At 34.2% G+C, this 16,683-nt stretch overlaps 2 protein-coding genes across 2 annotated transcripts; both read left to right on the top strand.

Annotated features, from left to right (window-relative positions):
• Positions 1–424: 424 nt before the first annotated feature.
• On the top strand, positions 425–16,387 carry LOC130452143 (uncharacterized). The gene is made up of 3 exons (XM_056791458.1): positions 425–597; positions 14,298–14,595; positions 14,860–16,387. The coding sequence occupies exons 2-3, from the start codon at positions 14,298–14,300 to the stop codon at positions 15,012–15,014; spliced, it is 453 nt and encodes a 150-aa protein (XP_056647436.1). The 5' UTR covers positions 425–597; the 3' UTR covers positions 15,015–16,387.
• On the top strand, positions 1,496–5,421 carry LOC130452142 (uncharacterized). Its single transcript, XM_056791457.1, has 4 exons — positions 1,496–1,738; positions 1,920–2,094; positions 2,150–2,218; positions 2,315–5,421. The coding sequence occupies exons 1-4, from the start codon at positions 1,545–1,547 to the stop codon at positions 2,543–2,545; spliced, it is 669 nt and encodes a 222-aa protein (XP_056647435.1). The 5' UTR covers positions 1,496–1,544; the 3' UTR covers positions 2,546–5,421.
• Positions 16,388–16,683: the final 296 nt, after the last annotated feature.

Genomic DNA, 16,683 nt, shown 5'->3' on the forward strand with positions numbered 1-16,683 from the left:
GTTAAAAATAATTTAAATGCAACTTGTATGGAATTCTATGAAAATATACAGGAAAACAAAAATTTGTTAAAAGCAATCCATTGCTCAGAAAAATATAAAAAAACGAACTAAATTAGACTCCTTATGTTTTATTATGTTATTATATTAGGTATGGCTTATCATGTTATGTTATATTTATCATGTTCTATTATATTGTGAAATCATATTTTTTGGTATCTAAGTTACATGTGAAGAATTCTTGAAGGACATTTTATAAACAATGCAATTGTATCAAATATCATAAACATGTATCAGCATTTATTCTATTTTGTATCAAATATCGTAAACATGTATCAGCATTATTTTACTATAAATAAGATTTTTGTAAACAACTTGACGATATTTAATGTTTATAATTAGTTCGATCTTGAGATTAATTGTATTCATTCAAAATTCATTAAAAACAAATTTCGAAAACCGAAATTTATAAGTGGCGCAGTCATTCGGATTAGTGCGGTCGCGAGTTTTACGCAAAGTGCGATAAAAGTTCCGGCTAAGTACTTCAGTACCTCAGCACTAGACCTACGTAATCAACGAGGGACAGGACTTCAAATAGCTGTAAGTGCCAAGTTTCCTTATTATTTTTATTCCTTTTTATTATCCATCCTTATCAAAACTTTGAATAAGAAAGAGATAATTTAATAATTTTGAGAATAATTTTATGAACGATTTAGATAAATTATTAAATACATTCAGTAATTTAAACTTGAAAGAAAATCCAGACTATATAAAAATGGCAACTTCAAGTCCAAAAACCCTAAATTGGGAATTGTTCAAATTAAAATTAGAAAACATCAAACCATACGACGGAAATAAAAATACGTTAAATAAATTTATAAATCGATGCAAAAACTTAATATAGACGTATTCAGTTTATAACGATCAAGACATTAATAATCATATATTAGAATATATACAAGAGAAATTAATAGATAAGGCTGAACTAATGGTAGGAAATAGGATAGAATTGAATACTTGGTTTAAATTAAAAGAAGCGTTGATACAGTGTTTTGCAGATAGACGTGATTTAGATTGTATTTTACAAGAATTAACTAGAACCAGACCATTTGAAAATGAAAATCTAATAGCTTTTGGAAACAAACTTCAATTGTTAAAAAGTCAAACTATACAAATAATTAGCAACAATTTAAATTTAGGCGAAATTGATAAGAGATGTCAAATAAATCATTGTGAGAAAACAGCCTTGAACACCTTTATAGCGGGATTGTTCAATTTATTTTTTTATGTTCAAAAAGCACGGCAACGCTAAGATCAAGAGTTGTGATCGTGGCATTAGTGCGGAATCATAGACCACACCAGACGGGAAAGTAGATCCAAAAAGAAGGCATTTTTTTCATCATTGTTCAGTACATTACAAATCGTATTGATCTGTCTTTATCACACTTACTACAAAACGTTTGTAGAGGCGCTTTTGTATTTACAGAAATCTTTCGAAAGTTACATTATTTGCACACAGATGTCACTACCATAATTGACATTAATAAATGGAATGTGAAATGACACATGTAAAACCCTGCCGTTCTGTTTTGTTCATCACGCTACATGCACTTGGATTCTATTTGTGGGTTTGTGTGGTTTCAATAATCATCATTCACCGGAAAATGAGATTTTGTATTGTGTGCGGTAATTCTGTAGACGACGTAAAGCATTTATTTTGCTTTCCCCGTAGCGCAGACAGGTAAACAGAAAATTTATTATCTTGTTGTGTAAGTACCCATACGTTTATGCATGTTAGATGAATGTTTGGTTTTTTATTACTGAGGTTTCCTTACTGCAAAGATTAAAATCGAGCTGTACCAGATGAAACTAAAAAACAGGTTGCTATTTTACAATGTACAATAATTACATGTGTGTTACAGGTCGCATATATGGCAGGAAGCTATGGGAATGAAATATAGACCACTATGTGGCCATGTTAGAATCTGCAATGAGCATTTCACAAAAGATAGATTTGTGCCGTGTACCTCAGTTTTACGTTTGAAAGCTGATGCAGTGCCCACAATTCTGGAAGTCCAGAAGGACCATATTATGAAGGTTGTATTTTAGTATTAATTAGGTTTGTATTTTACAATGAAAATAATAATTTTAGGGACTGGACCAGATAGCAAATAAAAAAGTAAACATTATATCCCAATATATAATAAAGCCAGAACCACAGGTACTGAATTTTACATATTATTCTAGATGATTTGCTTTTATCTTGCTTTATGCAATAAAACATAACTTAGGTGTTAATTGAAATTCAATTTCTTAGACTCTTTTGGATACCAAATCATTAAGTAATGCAAATAGTGAAGTTACTGAATATGAGAAAACAAATTCCTCGCAGTCACCATCCCAACGGGCTGTCACACCAATTTCAAGTACAGTTAGATGTAGAAGGACTCTTTTTAAGGACGTTGAAGGCTTGTGTTCAATACAGATAACACCAAAAAAGCAAAAGTTGATGGTTATTGTGAAGAGGAAGCAGGGTCGCTTGCGATAGATGCAGTTACATCTTGAGCTCAGATGACACTGAGCCATGTAATCAATTTATTTCCAGTAAGGAATTCTCAAATTCTAAGAATAAATTGTTTTATCCTTCTAAACAGTTTGTTATTGCGGTTGGTATTGGTATTACAGTTTTAGAGAATAAGCTACCGATTATTTGTGAAAAGAATAACCTACAAGATGTAGCAACAAATTTGCTTAACCAAGAAATTGATTTCTCATTTATTACTTGTGAGGAACATTTTTATTTTTTGAAAGATTTTTTACTTAAAAGTATATGTAGAATCGGAATCCCATGGTACTGTACAAGACTTGTCCGAAATTTAAGATCTGAAGCCAGCCGGCAAATGTCAGCGCGCACAAAAAGAAACATTTTGCATAAATAATAACAATACCATTAAATGTCTACTTCTTGGACAATTCATACACCTACAGTACCATCAAATTCTGATTCATTGGGTCCACATTTACAAACAACTTTGTCCTCTTGCATAACGTTTTGTTTAAGTTTTCTTGGAATCCCTATGATCTAATGTTACTAGTTCTCATTCAGTCTGTGTTTGTTATGAAAAGATGTGGCATAGCATTATTATTATTGTGAATCTTTGTTGTACTTATGCAAATACAATTTGACAAAGCTCAATTTTTGTTTCAATTATTTTTCTACATGTTTAAAAACATTTTAAATTAAATTTTAATTAAAAATCCCGCTATTCGTCGGCCAAGAGCGCCACCTAGGTACGTTTTATATCGCGATGAGAGAGAAGAACAACAACTGTTTCTCTCGTCTGCCACTTCCAGATTATTGAGTTGCGTGTCTGGTGTGGTCTGTGTGCGGAATAGTCAGTCGTAAAATCGCTCGTTAGAAATAAAATATTTTTAATGTAATACGAATAAATAAACGTATTCGAACGAAATTGTATTTACTTATTCACACTGGCAATTAATAATTCAACATATTTTTGGTCCTTCGATAGTCGGATGTGTGAATAAGTCTAGTATTATATCAATTTTCAATCAATTAAAATAAAACTACACAAGGAATCAATCCATCCACAAGTATAAAAAGTGTGCCTATCCAGTTGTCCACTCAAGTTTCAAGACGGTAACAGCAACGTTCCGAAGAATAACAATTTGGTCGGATGTGCAAGTAGACAAGGTCAGTCCGATCCTATTCTTACGATTTTCATCTCTATTTACCATTGTCATTAAGATCATTTTGCAATAGCGTATTATTTGAATTCTATTCGATTTGTATCAAAAATTATAAATCAGGCATTAAAGTATTATTATTAATTGACTTTCACACTAATATAAAAATACAATAAATTATAGCATCAAAATTAATAATTATTTTCTGTTATAATGACTAGTGCAAATATTAAACAACTCATTAGAAATAGAGGATCTATAAAAAAACGTTTAACAACATTTGAAAAATATGTAGTTTCAATAAAGGACGGTATTATCTCGCCTGGTTTAATAGATGTTCAATTCGATAAGACAACAATATCAATCTAATTCATGAATTTGAAAATATACAAAAATTAATAGAAGAAGAACTTGAAATAGAGTTTGAAGAACGAGAGCCTTTTGAAAATTAATATTATAGTAATTTATCATTTCTAAAAGACTACATTTCAAAAAGAACAAGTCCTACAGCAATAGAAAATTCTTCATCAATCAAAGATTCATTATCAAGCTTCTTACTTCCTAAAATCAAATTACCGTTTTTAATGGTGAGTATGATCAATAGCTAGAATTTAAAAAGAATTTTATGTCAACAATTGATTCAAACACCTATCTAAATGATATTCAAAAATATAATTTTTTAAACGCTGCTCTAGAAGGTTATGCAAAACGAGTAATCTCTGTATATGATGAATCTCAAGATTATCAAAGAGCTTGGCAAAAACTTTGTGAGAAATTTGATAAAAAAAAGTTTTTACTTGATACACATCTTGAAGCATTGTTTAATATTGATCCTATAATTAAATCAACATTTATGCAATTTAGAAATCTAGTAGATGACATTTCAAAACATATCACAGCACTTGAAGGAATGAATCTTTCCAAAGAAACCCTCTGGGATATGACTATTATTTATATCATTTATAATAAATTAGATAAATTTACCCAGAACAAATGGAAAGAATGTCATACTTCATCTGAATTACCTACATTACACAATTTTCTAGAATTCTTAAAAGAAAGACAAGATGTACTGGAATCTTTGGAAGAGGTTTCTCAAACTAAGGTATTACATATTAATCATAATAATCCCAATATCCAAAAATCGACAAAGGCACAGGGCCGCTGTCATGTACATTTATTAATGAACAAATTAACATGTAACTTCTGCAAAGGTGAGCATTATATTTATACATGTAATGACTTTTTAAAATTAAGCATCAATGAAAGGTGGAACAAGGTGAAAGAATTACAATTATGTTCAAACTGTCTCAGAATAGGACATTCAAAAGAAACGTGCAATTTAGGCCACTGTAAAGAATGCAGACGAATACACAATACGCTACTACACAATTCTAACAACACAATGAAAAATGTAAATTAAGACAATCAGTGCAATTCCCAATTGTACAAGTGTTTTACTACAAACAAATTCAATTTATAAACAACAAAGCATTTACAATTCATCTGTTCTTCTTTCAACTGTCACTTTGAAGGTAAAAGATGACCAAGGCAATTTTCAATTATGTAGAGCATTATTAGACTCTGGAGCCCAATCCAATCTAATAACCGAATCCTGTTGCAAGCGTCTAAAACTCGTTGATCCCTACCAATTTGTCAATCATGGGAATCAATCAAACAATATCCACTCTCACAAAAAAAACTTCTATTACCATATACTCGAACTGTAATAATTTTCAACATAATCTATGCTGTTATGTTGTTCCAATTATATCATCAACCACACCCACAGAACAAGTTAATATTTCCTCAATCAATATTCCAAATAATCTCTATCTAGCTGATCCAGAATTCTATTTGCCTAAGCAAATCGACATGATTATCGGCGTCACTTTATTTTGGGACCTTCTATTAGATGGAAAAATCACTCTAGGTAAAAATCGTCCAATTTTACAAAACACCAAGCTGGGTTGGATCATTTCCGGGTTGATATCAAGTCCAATAAAAACGTCTATTTGCAACCTTTCCAAAACCATACCCGAGGATTATCAATTACAAAAATTTTGGGAACTCAATGAAATCAACGAACCTACTTCAATGTCTGAAGACGATCTTCATTGTGAAACTCTATTCAAAGAAACCACTTCACGTCATCCTAATGGTCAATTTATTGTTAAACTTCCATTAAAAAGGTCACCTGAAATTTTAGGGAATTCTAAAGAAACAGCTATTAAGAGATTCAAGGTATTAGAGAAACGATTTGAATCAAATCCAGAATTTCATCGTCTGTATAAGAATTCCATTCATGAGTATATACAATTAGATCATATGTCAAAAACAGAATCAATAAGCAACCCAAATTATTACTTTCCACATCATGGCGTTTTCAAAGAAACAAGTATTACAACAAAACTCAGAGTAGTGTTTGATGGATCATGTATAACCAGTTCGGGATGGTCCCTTTACGACTTACAGTTAGTGGGCCCTAAAATTCAGAATTATATTTTTGATATATTAATCAGGTTCAGACTTTACAAATATGTCGTGTCAGCAGACGTGACAAAAATGTATAGGCAGGTTTTAATACACAATGACCATAAACAGCTTCAATTAATAATTTGGAGAGAAAATCCAAATGAGGAATTTTCAACTTACCAACTCAATACAGTCACATACGGTACCACGTCAGCGCCTTACCTAGCAATCAGATGTATTAATCAATTAGCTATTGACAATCAAAACTTATTTCCTATTGCATCAAATACAATTTTGTCAGATTTTTATGTGGACGATTTACTAACAGGTTCAAATGATATGAATGAATTACAAACCAGATGTGCTAATATTTCATCTATTTTATCGTCAGCAAACTTCATTCTAAGAAAATGGGTTTCAAATCAGCCTCACATTTTAAAAAACATTTATTCGGAAAATATTCTTACAAAATTTTGAATTTGGGCGAATCTGAAAGCTTCAAAACCCTAGGAGTTCAATGGGATAGTAAACAAGATATTTTAAAATACAATATAAACATTTCTTCTTCTCATATATCTATTACTAAGAGACAGATTCTTTCTATTATATCTCAAATATATGACCCACTTGGTCTTTTTAGCCCAGTAATCATAGTGGCAAAAATCATCATTCAAAAACTATGGTCAATCAAATTACCATGGGATGAATCTATTCCGCAATATTTACTAGTACTATGGACACAATTCTATAATCAAATAACTCAATTGAATCAATTAGAGATTCCTCGGATGGCAATCGGATCAACCCATCAATTATTGGATATGCACTGCTTTTGTGACGCTTCGATGCAAGCTTATGCTAGTTGCATTTATCTAAGAAGTCAAGATGCTTAAGGAAACTATTATATTCAACTGCTATGTTCAAAAACAAAAGTTTCTCCTTTAAAAACAACTACGATACCCAGGCTCGAATTATGTGCCTCATTATTAGGTGCACAATTAATGAAAGAAATCTGTCGCACCAATTTTCCGACAGTACCTATATATTATTGGAGTGACTCACAAATCGTTCTATGTTGGCTTCAAAAGGAATCCAATCAGTTGCAGCAATTTGTCGCAAATCGTGTAACCAAAATTCAAACTATGACCAATATTACCAATTGGCATTATGTCAATACCAAAGAAAACCCTGCAAACTTAGCGTCAAGAGGGGTTTTACCAGAAAAGTTAGGAAATTCAAAATTATGGTGGTACGGACCAGATTTTCTTTATAAACCTATTGATTACTAATTATCTAATGACACTATTCCAAACATAAATTTACCCGATTTAAAGAAAACTAGTAAAATACTAAAGGTCACATCTATTGAACAATTTCCATTGTTTTCTAGATATTCAAGTCTGAACAAATTGAAGCGTATTGCTATTGCCTCAGATTCATTTCCAACATACAGAAAAGGAAGGAGGCCAGATTAAGTGGCCCTCTTACAGTATCAGAATTAAATCATGCCAATTTCACATTAATTAAAAGAGTACAATCAGAATGTTTTCCTGAAGAAATAGCTATTCTAAAATCAAACCAACAGCTACCATTAAAACATAAATTTAATACTCTTGCACCATTTCTTGACGAAAATAATAAATTACGCGTAGGAGGTAGATTAAAATTTACATCACTCTCCATTCATACAAAACATCCTATATTACTTCCTTCAAATCACATTTTTTCGAAACTATTATTTATACATAAACATCATATATTATTACACCCTGGTCCTCAATTATTATTGGCATCCATCAGACAGTTTAGCGAGGAAAATATCCAAGCAATGCCTAACGTGTTTCAAATTCAACCCAACTTTTGCTACATATCCAATGTCCAATTTACCTGATCATAGAGTAAAACCATCATTACCCTTTCAATTTACCGGAATTGACTATGCAGGTCCATTTCCACTAAAGGACAAGCAAGGACGAGGATGCAAAACACTGAAATGTTATGTTTGCATTTTTATCTGTTTCTGCACAAAATCTATTCATTTAGAATTAGTATCAAATTTAACAACTGATTGTTTTTTATCTTGCTTGAGAAGATTCACGTCCAGGCGAGGAATACCATCCGACATTTTTTCAGACAATGGCACTACCTTCATTGGTACAAACAACCAACTAAAAGAGTTACCTATCTTTTTACATAACAATCAAGATCATATCAATAATCAATTAATCAAAGATAATATAAGGTGGCATTTTATACCCCCATACACAGCGAATTTTGGTGGTCTTTGGGAAGCAGCCGTCAAAAGTACTAAGCATCATTTACAACGCATAATGTATAACAGACAATTTATTTATGAAGAGTTTTATTCATTTTTGGTACAAATTGAAGGAATTTTAAATTCACGCCCGCTTTATTCCCAATCCACCAATCCAAACGATCTAGAACCTCTCACACCTTCCCATTTTTTAATTGGTCGCCCTATAACCTTACTTCCTGATACTGATCTTGTAACAACCCCATCAAACCGATTATCACGACTTCAAGATATACAACGGATGTACCAACAATTTTGGACACGTTTCAAACGAGAATATATTGCACAATTGCACACGCAATATAAATGGAAGGATCCAGCAAAACCATTGCTAAAGACTGGAACTCTTGTACTAATCAAACATTGTAACCAACCTCAATGCAAATGGCCTCTTGGTAGAATCCTGCATCTGTCCCAAGGAAAAGATGGTGTCTCCAGACTTGCAAAAATCCAAACCACTGCTGGAATTGTGAACCGTTCAGTACGTCATTTATGCCCACTTCCAATGGAAGAAGATATAGACATTTAATTATTTTGTGCAATGTTATTTTATGTTCAAATTTACTTTACACATTAATGTATTTATTTTGAAGGTACCCTTCAAAGGGGGGAGTTTATGTTCAATTTATTTTTCTATGTTCAAAAAGCACAGCAACGCTGAGATCAAGAGTTGTGATCGTGGCAATAGTGCGAAATAGTCAGTCGTAAAATGGCTCGTTAGAAATAACATGTTTTTAATGTAATACGAATAAATAAACGTATTCGAACGAAATTCTATTTACTTATTCACACTGGCAATTAATAATTCAACATATTCAACAGGGATGTTCAGGTGTTATACGCAATAATATGTATTTAAAAAAGCCTAACTCTTTAGAAGACGCTATGGCTTACGTTGATGAATTTGAAAATTTTAAAAGACTTTACGGCCAATTTTATGAGCCTAGAGTTAAATATAACAATAATAATAATGACATCCAAACAAACAAAAAAAGAAATAATAACCAATATAGAAATAACCAACATAGTAATTATAATTCCTTTTACCGACAATCTTACAATAATAATTATAATAGATATAATAACAATAATAATTATAATAATAAAAGATACAATAATAATAATTTTCCTAGTCAACTTATAAACATAAATCCCATGTTACAGAGAAGGCAAAATAACCCGACGAATGCACAAGTATTTGGTCCCAGCAAAAATGTTTTCCGCCCGAACCAAATACCTGTAAACCGTTTACCTAGACCAGAACCGATGTCTACGACATCGAGAAATTTTTCTGACAGACCTAGTAGACGTATAAATAATAATAACAATTAAAATAATAATAATAATACAAGCAATAATAAATATTTCAAATCACGAAACGAACCAAATTTTACATCCGTAGAATTATATAATAATAATTATAAAAATAGCGAAGAAAAGGAAGAAGAAGAAATAATTGATTTTCAACATTTGTTTGAACGCGACGAAGATAATGATCGAATAGAAAATTTTCGGAAAGAGCCTCGGAAGAAAAACTAAAAGTAATTGAGATAAATATAGCCGCAAATAACCCATTACCGTATATTGAAATCAAAAAAACAAATTTAAAATTATTAATAGACAAAGGAAGCAATAAATCAATACTAAAACCTTCAATCGTAGAAAAATATTATTCTCAATGCATATTAGGGTGGCCCTTATTTTTGAAAGTCGGAAATGTTGACATGCTACCCCCTACAATGGTTCTCCACTACGAAAAAATAATTCCTGAAAAATTTCATCCAAATTCATAAAGTTTAACATGTGCCGAAAATGCTTGAAATGTTGAGTACTCGGTCGCGTACCTATCAGTGACCGCGCGCTGCGCGGCACTATGCCGCGTTACGTGCCTTATATTTCAAAATCGGAGTAAATACGTACCACCTAAGATACGTAAATAATTAGCTGAATATCGACGAGGTCCTTTCTTAATGTGAACAGGAACAGACTATACGAGTGATGCGAACGTTTCTCGTAACACTCGTGAGTCGTGATAATAAAGACTTGTCCGAACTTGTTTGCGGGGCTGCGGCGCGTTCTACAGTAAAATATTAATGAACAGCGAGCATTCTCGTTCAGTTCTTCTTCGTTCGTCGCTATGGCCACGTCGTCCAGTAAAAAAACTCTGCGTAAAGATTCGGAAGTATTTTTAGTCGGTAATTATTCACCCCAGATTGTTGGGAACAAATTACCCTTGAAAAGAGATGTGTTGAAAGTGTTATTTTTTAATATGAGAGAGGTGCGTTTGAACTTGAACGAAGCTGCACGATTAGCGATTCGAGAAACGTTGATATTCTGGGAGAAAGGAAGAATTCCAACCCAGAGTGAGAAAAATTGTATTCCAAAGTTGAAAAAGTTGTACCAAGAGTGGAGAGATCTCCAGAAGTATGCGAGTTTGACTCCAGAAAAAAAAATCTGCGAACCAATTGAAGAAAGAACAGACATTTGTCAGTGAACTTGACGATCTCTTTGATGTGGCTGCGCTAAATGCTTTGACGTTGATGAAAATCCCGGAAGATGTGGAATTTTTAAAAAACAGCGAATGAGAGGAAGAGTCGGTTATATGTATGGCATCGATAAACAGCTGACAGTACAGGAAGAAGAGAAAATTTGAAGAATTTGCCGGAGAGAGAGTAGAAGTACACTTTAGAATGAATATTTTTTGAGTGATGTAGAATGTTGTGGTTTTGTTTACTATGTTGAATTTTGTCTATAGGTGAGGAAATAGAATTAGTCGACAGTACGAGCGGGAGTGAAGAAGATATTGGTGATAATGAAGGTGTACAAGTGCCAGTTCCATGTGTAGCGCGTGAGACGCAAAAACGAGGTCGTCAGAAAATCATCACCGAGCGTTTAGTTTCTACCTTCGATAGGTGTAAGGTCAGTGATCGTGATGCAATTCAAATCATTTCAGCCATGGCAGATGCCTTGGGTCAGGATTTGAATGACGTGGTTTTAAATAGAACGTCCCTGCAACGATCACGTCGTGAACTACGAGCAAAGAAAGTCGAAAAACTCAAAAATGAATTTAAAAATATCGATTTGAATGCAGCTGTAGTCCACTGGGATGGGAAGTGCTTACCTTCGTTAACTGGCCATGAAATTGTTGATCGACTACCTGTAATCATCAGCAATGGTGAGGTCGAACAAATCCTTCACATTCCAGCATTATACAGCGGTACCGGGAAATCGCAGGCTGAAGCGATTTATCACGCATTATGCAACTGAGGCTTGGAAGGAGTAGTGAAAGCGTGTTCTTTCGATACGACTGCCTCGAACACCGGGCGGCAAGAGAATGGTGCCTGCGTTCTTCTGGAGAGGTTGTTAGAGAGGAAATTGCTGTTTCTCCCGTGCAGACATCATATTTTAGAAATAATTTTAAGAGCGGTTTTTGAGAAGAAATTACCGGGAACGTCAGGTCCGAACGTTGCAATTTTTGAAAGGTTCCAGGATTTTTGGCCGCAAATAAATCAACGTGATTTTTCGACAGGCATGGAGGAGAGAGAAGTGATCCAAATTTTCGAACATGACAAATCTGCTTTGATTGAGTACTTGAAAAGTCTAACGAATTTTGCAAGAGGAGATTACAAGGAACTGGCTGAATTATGACGAGCAGAAACAGTTCATTGTGAAAAAAGTATCGGACCATCGAAAGAAGTATCCGGATTCTAAAAAATCGACTTTAGTTACGCGATTTGAAGATCGCCAGAGTTCTTCGTCAGACCAGTAGATCGGGATAATAAAGGCTATAATCGTACATATTTCATTAATCAAAGATATTCGTGTGTAGTGTGTATTGTATTGTAGGTAAGTATTAATGATTCTGATTTTGTTGTTCATGTTGCAATATAAGATTTGTTTAAGGTTTTTTCAAGTCAGACTGCATTCTGTATTCAGTAGATTTTTTGTTCCTTAAGTATGACATGATTACAGTACTTAACTAATGATATATGACCTCATACGTAATGTTGCCTGTACTAACAAAACGTGGTAACATTTTTCGCGGCGCTTCGCGACAGCTCAAGTAACACCGCGCTCTACTTAATTTCTACAATTTTCTTTGCGTTTTCGGCACAGGTTAGACTTCATCAATTTGGCTGAAATTTTTAGATGATCATTTTTTCGTGACACAGAACCATTTTAGGGGGTAGCATCTTGAAAAAAACTCAAAAAAAAATCACCTCTATAAAAGGGCCAACCTACTTAGTATAAACTGTATCAGATTTTTTCCATTTATTTTTGGTATCCAGTAATTTCACCACTTATATTTTGTAATCAACTATTTTACATACAAAATGCATATGGAATCAGGAAGTGATCAAACTTGGTTCGGCGGAAACGTCTACATTCGGAAATATGCCAGTACGAGTTCGAAGTCTTTCACTGGGAGAAGGGCATCATGGAGGGTCCTGATCTTAGGTGGGTCCGATGTAGAAAAGGAAGTTTCCTTTGCAGATGACGATTCGAACGACCAATAAGGTGCATCACAGAGCAGTAGAGCACCGAAAAGAGACAACATAGTGGGCATTCAAAGGCAAAACGTTTGATGCGATACATTTTGGTTTAGTGTGTTTACTCAATAACTGTAGGTTGCAATAATGCTGGATATTAATTGTATCAGATTTTATCTATTCTTTATTACTTAATAAATACGTTGAAATCAATGTAATGTTCAGATAACAAATATTTTGTAACCAGAGAAAATCTATTTTCCAGTTTTCCACTGCAGGGAAATAGGACATATTCTTAATAGGTAACTACAAATTTGGCGAAATCTGGGTAAGTGCACAGATAAATCCCATTAGGTGAGGTCCACACCATACTACAACTACGTATCTGTTGTAGACATTTTACAGGAGTTACTTAGAGTTTTCAAAACTATATAAGTTGATGATCAGAAAAAATGTTCGATCTACAACTAGATAAGTTCACTTATCTAGTTGTTCAACTTAGCAGAACTGCAAGATTGAAGCAAAAAGTAGGCAACTCAATATGTCTAGTTGTAGCACTACAAGACTGGGGCTTGATTTTTGTCAACAGGTGGCTCTAGTTGTCTTGGTAAGGTTAAGGTAAGGCTTTTTACAATTTCGAGATAGTTGGATGATAACAGTGTGTGATATTATTCTTCTTTAACTCTTTATTAGTGCTTTATTCTTCTAAAACTCGAAGATGTCTTCAAGAACAAGACGTATTATGCAATTATGCAACATCAACATAAGTAAGTATAATTTTATTACTCAATTCGTTAAAATACCGTTACCGACTCAATAATTTACTTAGGAAATTGTGGATACCAACTCATTTTGTTAATATCACAGAGTGTTTAAAAGGATTTTTAGACTAGAGCTTACAGAGCAATGAAATACAATGCCGAAATTAAAATTATCGGAATAGTCGTTTGGTTAGCGTGCCAACCCTTAGCCGACACACTGGGGTCGTTCGCGACCGGGCCTTATACTTTTCAAATTTCCCCCCACTTAATGTTCGGAAACCGGGCCCGTGGTTCCCTCTAGTTATAGTTTGAGAGTAGCTCTTTCCCTTAGTTTCCAGTGAGTCAAGTGCGTCAGTCGGTCTGTGACACTTGAGTGAATTGGAGCGGGGTCATCAACGACCCCAGAGTGTCGACTACGGCTGAAATTGATTTTTTTTCCTAATTTTTGTTTCGCGTTGTTTTGTGCTACAAATTGTCAAAGAAGGTGAGTATACTATGTTTTGAAAGTGTGATTTTTTATTCTTCATAAACTAATAGTATTTTGAATATTGTAAGATGGCCTACAATTTTCGAAGTCGCACGATTCGGCAAGAGCTCCTCGATGAGATGCAAGAAGTTCCTTCCGAGGATGAAGAAGCTCAAGGGAGCGGAGAGAGTGAAAATGAAGGAGTTTCTGAGCATGAATCGGAATATTCCTACGCTACGGATGCGTCCTCGGAATTGGATTCGGACATGGAAGATGCCACTTTGGACAAGCGTCTTTTGGAGGCTAGGGCCCGGGGACGGCCGACCTCAACTTTGAAAGGCAAAGATGGCTTCAAATGGAATACAAGAGCTCCTGAGCGTCGTTCTGGTTAGTACTATAGATATATAATACGCTTAGTAGGGAAGATTAGAAAGAAGGAGGGTGCAGGTAGTGGGGGTATACAAGCGCCTGAAAGGAAGTGCGAGCGAGCGAGCTACAGGTAATAAAAGAGAAAGCGAGATTGTGAGAGTAGAGGGGGAAGGGAAACACTAAAGGGACAAAAAAAACAGAATATAAGTGGCATGAGAGAAAGCAAGAGTGAAAGAGAGGGAAAAATAGAGCGCAGTTTGAAAATTCAATTTGTTTTTGCAGATCGAGTAAGCGATGTTTTACCTGCTCATGTACCTGGACCTAATGGTGATGCGAAAAATCTTGATTCTATTGAAAAGTTTTGGGATATTCTTTTCAACGATGAAATGATTGATATAATGGTGGAGCATACAAATAAAAAGAAGAAATCTGTTTGAAGTTGGTTGTCGAAGACAAAGCAGAGAGCTATCATCACTTGACTGATCGTGATAAGATTAGAGCATATATTGGTGTCTTATACTATCAAGGACTTTGGAAATCTGCCGATGTAGATAATGACAGACTTTGGGATAAAAAAAATGGCATAACGCTCTACAGATGCGTTTTCCCAAGGTTGAGATATACATTTCTAGGATCTTGTTTGCGGTTTGACGACAAGAAGTTGCGAGATGAGAATGATAGATTTTCTGCAGTTCGTCAAATATGGGATATATTCATGATGAATTGTCAACAGTATTATAAACCGAGCAATAAATGCACTGTTGACGAACAGTTGTTGAGTTTTCGAGGCAGATGTGTGTTTCGTATGTACATGAAGGATAAGCCAGATAAATATGGATTGAAAATAGTTACCCTAAACGATGCAGACACCTCATATTTGGTAAATATACTTTCATATTTCGTCTTCGTTTTGAGAAAGCAATAAAGCAGTTTTTTAGGATCAATATAATTTTTTTCAGATTTACGGAGTACCTTATTTAGGCAAGGGATCTGCTGTCGTGCGAGAAGAAAAGATCCACGAGTACTTTTTCCGTGTCGTTACTACTCCTATCCATGGCTCTCATCGTACCGTAACTTGTGACGATTGATTCATGTCGGTACCTCTAGTCCAGCGTATGCTGCCTGCACCATACCACATGACAATTACTGGAACGATGAGAAAGAATAAGAAAGAGATTCCAGCTGATATGAGAGTCACCGCCAGAGTCTAAGTTCTGCCACACAGATAATCTTACGCTGGTCAGCTTTACGCCAAAGAAAAATAAAATCGTATCGCTACTCTCTTCATATTTGCGCACAACAGAAGTTATAGATAGTAAGCCTAAAATTATTCATCACTATAACGAAACAAAAGGAGGAACAGACAATGAGAATTTTTTACGGCATGCTTGACCAGGCTGCAGTGAATTCTCGCATTCTATTGAAGTGCAAACTCAAAGCTGACAATTCCAATGACAAGTGTACTGCCATAAGTTGCCTTGAGAAACTTTCATTGTACCTGATCAGACCGCATTTGTTGAAAAAGTACAACGACACGGTCACTTTGCGCCGTGATTTGAAACTCGGCACTGCCGGGATTCTGGGCTTAGACGTTCACAAAGAAGGAGGAGGTGAACGAGTGAAATTCCCGAAGAGACCGAGATGTGCAGACTGCTCGCGAAAAAGCGACAAGAAAACAAATGAAGGTTGTGCAAATTGTGAGCGACCGATCTGTGATGATCACCGTTTAATGTTCTGTAGAACATGTGCTGGAATGTAATGAATAATTTTTCTGTTGGTAAAGTTATAATAAAGTGTATTTTTCGATTAACTTGACTATTTTTCTTCATTCCTCGATTAATTTTTGCGAATTTTCAGTATGAAATGAGGTTTGTAATGAAAAAATGCACTTTTGAAAAATGACTGAAATTCTGATATTCATTCTTCAAAATAAATACCTTTTTTTCAGCGGGCAATATAACAGTATTTTTTTATATGAAGAAATATGTTTCCAGGGAATGTTGCTGAAATTTGAGCACCCAATTCGCAAAATTGAAAAAGTTATGAATTTTTAAGTAAAAATGATCATTTTTCGGAGTTTTTTGTAAACTATATTTTTTTTAAACA

The sequence above is a fragment of the Diorhabda sublineata genome, unplaced genomic scaffold, assembly GCF_026230105.1.
Source record: "Diorhabda sublineata isolate icDioSubl1.1 unplaced genomic scaffold, icDioSubl1.1 Dsub_21, whole genome shotgun sequence".
Taxonomy (NCBI): Eukaryota; Metazoa; Arthropoda; class Insecta; order Coleoptera; family Chrysomelidae; genus Diorhabda; species Diorhabda sublineata.

Bases quoted from the DNA above. Each gene is read 5' to 3' on its own strand.
- LOC130452142 (XM_056791457.1), top strand. From the start codon at position 1,545: ATGGAATGTGAAATGACACATGTAAAACCCTGCCGTTCTGTTTTGTTC. The intron at 1,739-1,919 runs GTAAACAGAAAA...TGTGTGTTACAG, and splicing joins TTTCCCCGTAGCGCAGACAG to GTCGCATATATGGCAGGAAG. The intron at 2,219-2,314 runs GTACTGAATTTT...TCAATTTCTTAG, and splicing joins TAATAAAGCCAGAACCACAG to ACTCTTTTGGATACCAAATC.
- LOC130452143 (XM_056791458.1), top strand. From the start codon at position 14,298: ATGGCCTACAATTTTCGAAGTCGCACGATTCGGCAAGAGCTCCTCGAT. The intron at 14,596-14,859 runs GTTAGTACTATA...TTGTTTTTGCAG, and splicing joins AGCTCCTGAGCGTCGTTCTG to ATCGAGTAAGCGATGTTTTA.